Raw genomic sequence first — 12489 nt, 5'->3', positions numbered from 1 at the left:
CAAACATTAACCGGAGTTGCAATGATCGTTTATGACATCACAAACAAACATAATGAGCATTTGTTTTATTTCCAACAAAACAAAGGAACTTGATTGGCAATAAAACAAACAATGACATCACAAACATTTAAACAATTACCATTATTATCGCACCAGAAAAACAATTATTACGCGTAACCAATGACAACAAAACATTCATTATGGGATGCCTTGGTTATCATGGATGTTTAGATTGGGTGGTTTAGGATCAGTGACAAAGGCAAAGTTACACGGGTGTTGAACTAATTTATAACAATGCTTATGCAATTTCAGTGCAAACTGATTTGTAAATCAATCGTATTTTATAAAACAATTTATATAGGGGTGTAGTGGGCACCCCTGCCACCCCCCTGATGTTGCCACCATCAGAATTGACCTTTGAGCTCACCAGAGTAGACGGTAAGGTATGAATCAGCCGTTCCCACAGCGAGGTTCGCCTGCAAGCAATATATATCACCTTGAGTTAGAATATCAACAGTAATGTTGCCTTTTTGGTTACGGTAACGAATTAGGAAAATATTTTGTATTTTGATGTACAGCAAGACAACAGTTGGTGAAACACGCTGCCGGTAAAATCTACTTGAGAAACAAGTGTCAAACAAAAACTTGGCTGTCAAACCCACAACACAGTACAAATCCTAATAGATTGATGTTTTTTATAAACAACTCACTCACCAGTAAGGGGTGGAACCTCATGCACGATGCCAAACCCAACCTCTGACCCAGGAACCCCTCGTAATATTTCACCGACCCAAGGTCGACCCCGTCAAGGTTCATGAAGTTGATTGAATGGTCGGCTGATCCGCTGTATATGATTTCTATGTATCTTTGTGTGTGAGGTTATGGGACCTGGGGTTAGGCCAGAGTTGGCCCATTACCCCAACACCCAGGGTACTATCACATAAACCTCCCCTAATGTTGAAGCTTGTCGCTTTCCCGAAGGTAGGCGACAAGGGCTTTAATGGTAATGGATGGGAGATCTTCCCTTGACAGCTCGGTCAAGGTTAGATGACGATAGTTATAAGGGGAATACCTTTGGTACACCCCATGCCTTACCACAGAACCTCACCCATATATAATGTTTAATGTAAATCATACAAAGTTTAATGTAACGGATGCCACACCCATATATAACACCCATATGAAACTCACCAAGCTATGATTGACAGGTTAGGATGAACGTCAAGTTGACGTACAGCGCTCGTGTTCCTCATCGTACGAAGGGGATCGGACGTCAACATCCGGAAGTCCCATAGTTTGATGTCGCCTTCCTCACTGGGAGGGGGTTTGGAGTAAATATATTTATTAAACACTTCCTATATATACATACGCAGGGGAAGTCTATTTATCAAATTTAAAGTTGTTCTGTAGGCCATATAATGTTGGAGCAAGGTCGTAGGTTTATGCAAGCCCATCTTGTCACCTAAACAAGGTTGGTGGTATTCATGTTGTTACTCACCTTGCAGTTAAAATCATGTTGGTCGAGGGAAGGAAAGTTGTTGAGATCACCCACGTGTCATGCGAGTGGATTGCATGTGTGGAGCTGGGGGTAAATTATGTATTGAAGCAAAAGTTTAATATTTGTGTTATAAACTTGTTTTAAGCATTAAGTAAATTTAAGTTACTATGCTAGGAAAATTTTAAACATTTTCACACAATAAATTTTTATTCCATTTCAGGGTTCATAAAAGGTTCCTTCACGCTTACAATCCACTTTGTCGCCCTCTTGTGTCAAACAAACGAACCGTCCCGTCACCGAACCCCGTCGTCAACAACCCATGCCCGAGTGTCATGCACGTCACCGAGCTGTCGGCGCCCGTCTGGAACTCCTGGGATAATTCAATCGTTACAACGCGGCAACCATTCAACTTAATGTTAAACATGAGGGAACATCCAGGTGTTTATACAAGGGTGGCTAAATCTATTTTAAAGCATTTATTTTTGCAACGAATAAAAACCAAATGTTTAACACAATAAGATATGGGGAGTTTCACCAAAAATCAAACCCAACCCTCTTAATTACCACAAGCATATTTAACAACAAACCACCTTTTCCTTTCTCTCTGTTATCGTGTCCCACACTTGTATATTACGAGAGTCACCCCCCGTATAAATACGAAGGGTGCGTTGGTCCCAATGGGTGACTAACCCCGCTCTACGCGACGACGGGATGTTGTCGGACATCGCTTTCCAAGCTGATACCAGTGTGGGCTCAATAATGGATTCCCCGCAACAATTCTGCCAGACCCTTAGACATCCATCATCTGTGGTTGCATCATATTAAACAATCACATCATGGCATGAAGAGCAAGAAAATACAAAAGACAGTCAATAAAACACGCTGCGGTTATAAAGTGTGGGAAAGAGCACCCAATATATGGTGTAAATTACCTGAAGCGACCACCAGCAGCGCGCTGTCGTGTTGGTTGATAAGTTGTACGGATGATATTGTAGTTTGGGGGGGGTTGGTGTTTTGGAGATAGAACTTACGCTGGCCCTTCTCCCAGCTCCATACACTGTAGGTGAGTGGTTATTATGGTGTGCGTTTATACTCGCATGGCGGGGCATTGATAGTAACTATTACACGGGTGTTCTGTTTTAGACCTCCTGCCCACTTACAAGTTACCACGTATGTAACTTATTTTTTTGTATAGCTGGTGGTTTAAACAACCCATTAGTGACCACTGGGTTGTAGCATTTGTCGTTAAGTATCTTGCCCAATGACACATACGCCCACAGTCACTGCATCTCACCTGACCCCATGCGCATCCGCCACGAAAAGGTCGTTGTTATAGGGGTGAAAGGTCAAATCAACGGCTTTCCGATGATTCTTGTTGAAGAACTGTTGGTCGCCCAAGCGTGAAGTATCTGTGGATATCGTGGGTTGTTTACGTTGTTGTTTTATAAGGTTTAATGAGCCAACTCTGGCCCAAATCTCAGATCCCATAGCTTGTAACGCTGTAAGACGTCATCCATATATAACAGAATGTGCATCCACTCACCAAAGTTGGAATGAGCAGTTTCTATTCTCTTCTTTATCTTTACCTTCTTCTCCAACTTTCTCCTTCTCTTTTCTCTTTCCTCCTCCTCCAGAACCTCTTCATTGTTTTCCTAACAATTACTACTATGACATCACATTATAATATATATAAATACATTTGTTTTTAACACAATCTGGGGTAAAATTGTTAGAATGCAGTTCCACTCGTAGTTGTCAAGAATTACAAGGAAGTCATAAAGTAACACCTATGTAATATAACCATAGAAACATTATATTACAACCACCATAGAAACATTATACCTTATTACATGGTTGAGCGAACGCATGGGAGCTCCATCCACAAAACTCAGTCGAAATACTTCGATCTTGTAAAGTTATCATGGTGCTTGGGATTTCCCCCGCTCGGAATATCTGGCAACGCAACAATTATAAAAATGTTTGAAATAAAAATGTTTTGTTGGATTACAATCACCCACAAAGTTACATACGTGGTAACTTGTAAGCAGGTACGAGGTGTATGAAACAAAACACCCGTGTTATAAGAACTGTCGTTGCCCCGCCATGCGAGGATAAATTAGTTACATACGTGGTAACTTGTAAGTGGGCATGAGGTGTATGAAACAGAACACCGTGTTATAACGACTGTCGTTGCTCACTATGCGAGGATAAATAATTTAAAAGTGAAAACACGGAAAGTCTTGAAAAACAACCGCCATTCTCATGGTAAAAACCACGACATTCATTCAATGAAGTCCCGAAAAGCCCCCTCACCTCCCTGGTTGGTTGGTCTGGTCCTTTGTCGAATACTTTGCGTATAGTTGGGTACGGGGGAAGTTGAATTGGGATCATAGATGGCGAACCCACCACCGCTGAACTATACAAATACTTTGGTTCAATATCGAACATGGAAGATATTGGGTTTGATGTATTTATTTCAAATAAAGAAAAGTGAAATAAAAAAGTTATTTTACTGGAAGAGATCTTTACTTATATTTTAATAATTCACATTCAAATACATCATATACAAACCAAAGTATATTCAACACATAGTTTACTTTTCAGAAACATTCTCCGAGTACTTCCTCCTCGACCTCGGTGAGTTGGGGGCGGACGAAACATCGGGGGTTTGTAAATATCGAGAATGTTGTTCGCGTGCCATTAACTGTGACGAGGGTGGTTAAGTGGGTGTTGTGTGTTATATCCCGTGTTATATTATATATATCCCGTGTTATATTATATATATCCCGTGTTATATTATATATATCCCGTGTTATATTATATATATCCCGTGTTATATTATATATATCCCGTGTTATATTATATATATCCCGTGTTATATTATATATATCACGTGTTATATTATATATATCCCGTGTTATATTATATATATCACGTGTTATATTATATAAAACTTCTACATCGCTGGTAAGTCCAGCTAACATTTGAAATTAAAAATTACCAAAAAAATCAACAAACATTTACAAACCGAGCAGCTAATATCAACTTACATCAACGCGATCCATCACCCCGGCAACGACAGTCGTCGCCAACCTCGATACCAACGGGTGGGGGTCGGTAGCCAACCATAATAATACTTTCCATATATGGGCGTTCACGGAACTATATGATGAACCTGTATGGGTGGATGGGTATATTGCATTGAAGTATATACACATATATATATATATATATATATATATATAATACATATTAACATGATGTTTCCTATGTTTGGCAACTACTGTATTTCAACATTGTCATCCCAGATTTTTGCTAAACATTCAATTTTCACACCAGCCCATTATGACATCACAACCCCGTTATGACAACCCCCCCATTATGACATCACACATCCTCTTTATGACATCACACCGCACCTGAGCTGAAAGGCATCGATGACAACGATATCCGACGTAATCTGTTGAGTCTTTCAACCGTTAAGTTTTGTTCTTCCTTCTGATTGGTCGATTCGTTGAAACTCGTGTCGCCACTTCCTGCTACTGTGATGTCATAAAACCAATTGTGAGAATTGAATTAAAACTTGGCTTTGTTTTTACCCTGACACCTTGAGTTTTGCCGGCATAATAATTTGTTATTTCACAAATTTGTATAATCAAATAGTTCATTTCTATATACATTTATTATTTCTACCTTGTTTAGCGGTGGGAAAGTTAGCGGGGGAATTCCCATAATCGATGCTTCTGATTCGTTGAGAGGAACTACTGAGGCGTGGCTTGTTCTTTCCACTCGGTGTCGCTAGAGAGTAATGTATTGTGATATCATTGTTGGGAACAATACATTCAGTTCGATAGCGAGGATCAAATTAATTTAAACAGTGAAGAGAAGAAAATTAACAACAACACAACAGTCTGTAAAACTCACTATGGTAAAAACTACTTTTTCGCAAACAAACCTGACATAATAATAAATATTCCTTGCAATAAATTAAAATAAACAAAGATGTAATATTGTAACAAATGTTGATTATGACATCACAATACGAACATTGAGCGTCGAGATCCTTCTCCTCCTCAACGAAGCGGAACGCAATTGCTGCAAAACTGCTGTCGTAGCACGATACTAACCGCTGGAGGGCTGTAGCGAGCTCACAACGAACGAGGACGCTCGCCTCCCGTTTCACTAGAGGAGCTAGAGTGGCACCAACAGCTTGATTTATGTGAGCGGCGTGGTCGCTGCCGTACTCTGGTTGGTTGTCAACAAACGTACCAAGACTGTATATCGCTGATGCGCGGACCTGGATAATGGGGTCACTGTGATGTCATAGTAATGTATAATAACACTTGGATGTAATAATCATAAGCCGAACTTTTTTAAAATAATCTTAAATTCTAAACTTTAAAAACAAAATTAAAAATCAACCCTACAAAAAGGTTACCCAAACTCCAAATCAACTACAACTTTACGTAACGTGAACCTGGTGTAAAAGTATGTCATCCACATAGAACAAGCACGCCGCGCCTAATATTGGGTCACAACTACAAACCTCAGGGTGAGGATGGTCGAGCAACTCGTACAACTTCACGTGCGCTTGATCTAAAACCCCTCGCCATCGAGCGTCGTCATAATTTGTCCAGATACGACCTATTATAGAAATATTATATACAATCAATAATAGAAATATAATAATAATAAATGAATTGAAGTGAATAAAGTTGGTGATTGAAACTTCACAAACCACACATAACTCACCCAAACAAATAGCCACCCATTGTTTAAGTCTCGGCGTTGAAACAATGATGTCGTTGTCGAGTTGATCGAGGGATATTGAGACGATGTTACGTTGTAGACACACCTCCTGCCCCGCCCTGTTATTGGGAGTGGTTACAACTTCCTTGGGGAATTATTTTCAATAGTTTTACGGTGACATGTAATATAATAGCAACAACAAGCCCACAACCGGCAACAATCTTATACAGTCTTGAAGATACTGTTATAGAATTCTGTAAAATTTCTTTGTTTACAACCAAATGGGACGATAAAAGAGATTGAGAGCATGAACCATCTTACCCCACCCTACTATAAATATGGTCTCACTATATATCCATATGTATATGATATCTATGTTATACACCATATATGATATCTATGTTATACACCATATATGATATCTATGTTATACACCACATATGATATCTATGTTATACACCATATATGATATCTATGTTATACACCATATATGATATCTATGTTGTACACCATATATGATATCTATGTTGTACACCATATATGATATCTATGTTGTACACCATATATGATATCTATGTTGTACACCATATATGATATCTATGTTGTACACCACATATGATATCTATGTTGTACACCACATATGATATCTATGTTGTACACCATATATGATATCTATGTTATACACCCACCGATTATGGTTAACGATCTCAGCGAGTACAAACGCAGCCATCGTACGATGCGACGCAGACATCATGGGGTCTTGTAACGCTCGTAGGAAATATTGGTGACCCCCATCTTTTACCAAGTCACTTTGGCAGGTCTGGTGGAATATATAATGTATATAGATAGCTTGTTTCACTAATTATAATGAGTTAATATTTTCCTCAAGTACTTTGTACTTTTGTTTTTAAGGATTGTTGTTTTGTTCCTAATTTGATTTTCGGCAGAGATAAATAAAATATATATACGTTATATTACCCTACAAACACTCAACACTTTGGTGTGATGTTCATCTTTTGCATAATAATGGGCATTGTATTTGAAGAGATAAACATTATATTATAAACCATCACCCACACCATCCACAGCCAGTATCTTCGCCCATATGAACACCAACAACGGTCGTAGTTCCTTCGCGAGGCTTTGTAGAAGTTTGAGGACGTACGGGAAGATTCCGACGGACAGCGCAAGACTGACGGCCCATGGACCAAGATCGAGGAAACGTCCGAGGAGGTCAAGGGCTCGTAACCGATGCACCTGGCTCAGTAGTACCTGGGGGGGGGGAACACAGATATCATAAAAATCGAAGAACTTTAAAAGTGAAAACTTACAAAAGAGAAAATATTTTAACCAGTGACGATCCAGGAAAAAGGAAGAGTCTATTTTGAAAAATTTCTTAACGTAATGCGCGAAAACGAGAAGCGCGACGCAACAAAGCAGGGAAGCATGCATTGTATTCTTACCGCTGTATGTTTATGACATCACAGAACCATCATTACCTGCAGAACAATAGGTAATTGTTCGGGGGGTTGTCGGTTCTCGATGCCAAGCGTCAACCAAACTTGGAACGCCGTTAATTGCTCAGCGAAGAACGGGCTGTTCTGTGGGGTAAACAATCAAGGGTGAATGCTCGAGTTAGTTTCGATAAAGTTTATTTCTTCACATTCATAAAATTTACATTTTTTACCAGAAGATTCCTTAACTTATATCATATCTCTTACTTTAAAAACATATTTCGTCTCCTCGTTCAACATCTGTGGTAGTTGTGATAAACAAACATCTACGGCGTGGTCCCATGCCCCCCACATGGGGTGTCGGAAGGTGGGGGGTAATGGTGGGTCCGATACGGGGGTACATCGGTACGATCGCATGATACGCTCAGCAAGGAGGAAGTTACGGAACAAACTCGCCACTAGAAGGTCTTGACGGAAAAGTTTTTGGAATAATTCTGGAAAAAAAAAATTATGTGAATTTCGTGAATCTTGCCCTGATCTAATGCTCATGAAGTTGGGCGATTCTGGTAACAAACAACTGTCAGGATGAAGTGTTACGAATATGTTGCAAACAAAATCAAGTCCAAAGAATTCCTAAAAAAATAGAATTGGTTGGGCCGGATATTTATCACTTCCGCATAACATAGAGATAACATCGCCCAACTATATATTAACCTCTTGGTAGAATATTCCACGCTATTGTGTCAGTTATCGCCGTGAACACCCAATTCAATTCGCCAAGTGGGGTTCGTCTGTCATTCAACCGACCGGGGATCCTGAAATAAATTTGTTTTAAGAGTTTTTAGTTGAATTAGTTTACCGGCCACCGTGGCTCAGTGGTTACGCTCTTACATTAACCAAGGGATGCCGGGTTCAAAGCTCGGCACTGGTCGTTGGTCAACCAAACTCATGTTAGCAAAATATAGTTTCCAGATAGATGCATCGTATTATATCATAACTTAAATTGTAACTGTCGCGAAACACCCATGAAAGTTTAATTTATTGTCATGATGTCCTTGGTTCTATAGAACAATGACGTCACTTATATATTAGAACTCACTTCTCAATAAGATCGAGTGTGATCCCGGGAGATAACGTTCCTTGTCGTTGATGACAAAACCACTGGAGGGCAGTCTTGATGGGAGTTGACAGGCACGAGGTGAAAAGATCGGCCGGGAGTTCAGGGTTCATGGGCAGTAGTTGGTTGGATGAACACGCAGCAAGTTGAATGCAATTCTTAGGGTTGCATGTGTTGGTGGGGGAGTGTAGCACGTTCACCTGCGGGGGGGTTTGTTAGTTTAATGTCCTGCTGGTGTGACTACCAAGTATTCTACTACCCAGGATCTTGTGGCCTAGTAATAATAATCTTGACAAAGTTTGACTTCGCCTTATATGAGATGTTGGTTTCAATAAATCTATGAGAATTATGTTTTTACAGATTAAATCACGATTTTTTAAAACTACATGATGTAACCCCAGTTTTAAAGTTCATGTGATGCACTTAATCAATCTGCCCCATATGTTACATGTACGCGCACAACGCAGCTTACCCGCTGTTCTTGTTCTCGTTGTTCAGCGAACGATTTAAACGAATTCACGATCAACCCAGCTGATGAACAATCGTACACGAATATTGAGGGACTCCCCATCCAAGTTTGAAGGTCAAATATTGACAATGGGATATATTGGGTGTATGTCTGTAATGTGGGGAGTGAGTCACAAAACTTTTGTTTAGAGATGGAGAGATAAGTGCCTAACAACTACAGTTAAGGTAATGTATATTAGAGTAACCTACCTTGTTGAAAACCCATATTTCCCCGTTAGCTGTTGGTTTAGGCACCCCATGCCCGTTATAATGAAACAAAACTCTTTCTTCCTTTGCATTCCTTCGTAGCGAGGTGCACAATCTCTTTACATCTTCAACTGTGGGGTCTAAACTTTGTTTGTACCGAGCCTGGGGGTAATATGGGACAAGTTTTGATGTGTTACGGGATTAAGGTTATTGCTGCTTCAATGCCTATTATTAGGCAAGTAAAAAAAATCACCTACAACCACAAGGTCGTAGGTCTTTAAGTTACATACGTGGTAACTTGTAAGCAGGCTCGAGGTGTATGAAACAGAACACCCGTGTTATAACGACTGTGGTTGCCCCGACATGAGAGGATAAACAAGTTACATTCATCAATATTAGGCAACAAACCCGAGGTTGCCAACGTTCATATTGCTTCTGCAAAGTATTCCCGATGTTTTCCAAAGCTTTCTGTGGACTGTTGCTTAGCGGGTCTGTGGGGAGGATAAGGATCGGTGAACGCAATGTCAAGTACAATATGTAACATTTAATATTAATTGAAATAATACAGGAAGACAAATAATACACTAAGGCCCAGGCTCGGGGTCATCACATGATGTAACCGATGGATTCTTAATGACACCCCGCAATAAATAATCCGACAATGGATATTGTTACAAAGTATCACAACACCCACTATGACATCACTACACCCACTATGACATTACAACACCCATTATGACATCACAACACCCATTATGACATCACAACACCCATTATGACATCACAACACCCACTATGACATCACAACACCCACTATGACATCACAACACCCACTATGACATCACAACACCCACTATGACATCACTACACCCACTATGACATCACAACACCCACTATGACATCACAACACCCACTATGACATCACAACACCCACTATGACATCACTACACCCACTATGACATCACAACACCCACTATGACATCACTACACCCACTATGACATCACAACACCCACTATGACATCACAACACCCACTATGACATCACAACACCCACTATGACATCACAACACCCACTATGACATCACAACACCCACCAATCCAACATTCTTTCCTCGCGCAAGGCGTCGTCTTCACAACATCGGGAGGATCCACGCCCACGTTCAAACATAATACCAGCGCTACGCTCACCGTTTTCATCTGGGGGGGGGGGTGAAAAATAATAAACAAACATGTTTTTGAAATATAAATTAAATATTATTTGTTGCTGAATGATTTTAACTGTTTATAAAAACACAAACAATTGTAAAGTTTGGTCTTGTTGGAAATTAGGGGACCAGATTGGTAAACAATATGTTTGGCTGGTTAGGGAATGGGACAACACTAAAAGGAGGGATGGAGGGACGGAGGGACGGAGGGAAACTGAGTACTAAAAGGAGGGAAGGGAGGGACGGAGGGAAGGAGGGAAAATACCGTTACTAAAAGGAGGGAAGGAAGCAAAATGGAGGGACGGAGGGAAACAATAATTCCTTTGCTTAAACCTATGGGCGGAGGGACGGAGGGAAACTATTTTTTACCCAAAATAAGTGGAGGGACGGTAGGGAAATAGTGGAGGGACAGGGGAAAATGGTGGAGGAAGGGAAACTATTTTTCACTCAAAATAAGTGGAGGGACCATTTCCCTACCACTTATTTTAGGTAAAAATTAGTTTCCCTCCATCCCTCCACCAGTTTCCCTACCGTCCCTCCACTTATTTTGGGTAAAAAATAGTTTCCCTCCGTCCCTCCGCCCATAGGTTTAAGCAAAGGAATTATTGTTTCCCTCCGTCCCTCCATTTTGCTTCCTTCCCTCCTTTTAGTAACGGTATTTTCCCTCCTTCCCTCCGTCCCTCCCTTCCCTCCTTTTAGTGTTGTCCTAGGGAATGAATGAATGTAACTTATTAATTCTCGCATGGAGGGGCAATGATAGTTGTTATAACACATGTGTTCTGTTTCATGATACAACGTAGCTGAAATATTTCCCAACACAAACAAAGTTCAAACTTACGCGTTCTTTCATTCTCCATGCTTGTGAAACTGTTTGTGGTTTTGCTATTTTATCATGGTGTCGTTTCTCGGTATAAGCCAACGGCAGTTGCATTAATTCTTTCATTTCTTCGTCAAGTTTATTTTCCTCATGTTCGCCTTCATCGGCATCGGGTCCAGCCATGTTTTTAACTTTTATTCAAAACAACAACATTTGCAGCCACACACGTTGTAAACATTACAAGTCGTTTCGGCTAAAACTAGTTCATATTTTAAAACATCGAAAAATATTGATTTAACTCACCAGACAGAATTTTTTTTTATAAAAAACCTATCAATAATTTAGCATGATGTCGCATTTTTGTTGGAAATCGATTACAAATGTAAATAGAGAGTCCCCGGTTACTTGCATGCCGAAACGTCGGAATATATTTTTTAACCAGGTTTCGGGGTCTGAAATACGTGTTGGTCTTTCTGGTAAAGCTTTTATGAGGTCGAAGTTTAAAGGGTACGGGTTAAAGGTCAAGGATTGCAATACCTTACATAAACACGTCGAATCTGACCTTTGACCTTCAGTCGCATTGTGACGTAATAACCTGATTCTAGAAGGAAGAACAATCGGTACCAGAGTCCGACTCTGATCGATACAAATTCCAAAGTTCTAAAACCTTTTTAAATAATACACCATAGAATGCGTTGACTACATAAAACGACCCTACATAGCAGGGTGGGGTAAATGGGCCTTTTTTATTCCATTTTCTCGTCCCATTTGGTAGTAAACAAAGAACATTCAATAAATTATAAAACCGTATCCTCCCGACTCCCATAGACCGTTGTTAATAATTTAAAACATGATCAGAATATTTGGACATTGAGTGCTAAAGGTGTCCCATCTTACCCCACCCTACTTTATTGCAATAAAAATCGTTGAAATAT

At 40.0% G+C, this 12489-nt stretch overlaps 1 protein-coding gene across 1 annotated transcript; it reads right to left on the bottom strand.

Annotated features, from left to right (window-relative positions):
• Positions 1 to 50: 50 nt before the first annotated feature.
• On the bottom strand, positions 51 to 11824 carry LOC149739381 (regulatory-associated protein of mTOR-like). Its single transcript, XM_089875785.1, has 29 exons — positions 11576 to 11824; positions 10627 to 10729; positions 9941 to 10023; positions 9536 to 9694; positions 9291 to 9437; positions 8801 to 9018; positions 8416 to 8516; positions 7969 to 8195; positions 7747 to 7848; positions 7325 to 7519; positions 6937 to 7067; positions 6251 to 6366; positions 6045 to 6142; positions 5546 to 5795; positions 5192 to 5296; positions 4918 to 5040; positions 4549 to 4673; positions 4096 to 4202; positions 3812 to 3914; positions 3341 to 3451; positions 3042 to 3150; positions 2793 to 2907; positions 2431 to 2555; positions 2089 to 2303; positions 1747 to 1868; positions 1499 to 1582; positions 1192 to 1314; positions 715 to 844; positions 51 to 476 (listed from the first exon to the last, which is right to left on the bottom strand). The coding sequence occupies exons 1-29, from the start codon at positions 11735 to 11737 to the stop codon at positions 405 to 407; spliced, it is 3861 nt and encodes a 1286-aa protein (XP_089731911.1). The 5' UTR covers positions 11738 to 11824; the 3' UTR covers positions 51 to 404.
• Between the last annotated feature and the right edge of the window lie 665 nt (positions 11825 to 12489).

Source organism: Ciona robusta, chromosome 3 (assembly GCF_009617815.1).
Source record: "Ciona robusta chromosome 3, ASM961781v2".
Lineage (NCBI taxonomy): Eukaryota > Metazoa > Chordata > Ascidiacea > Phlebobranchia > Cionidae > Ciona > Ciona robusta.
This window is presented reverse-complemented; position numbering and strand designations above follow the sequence as displayed.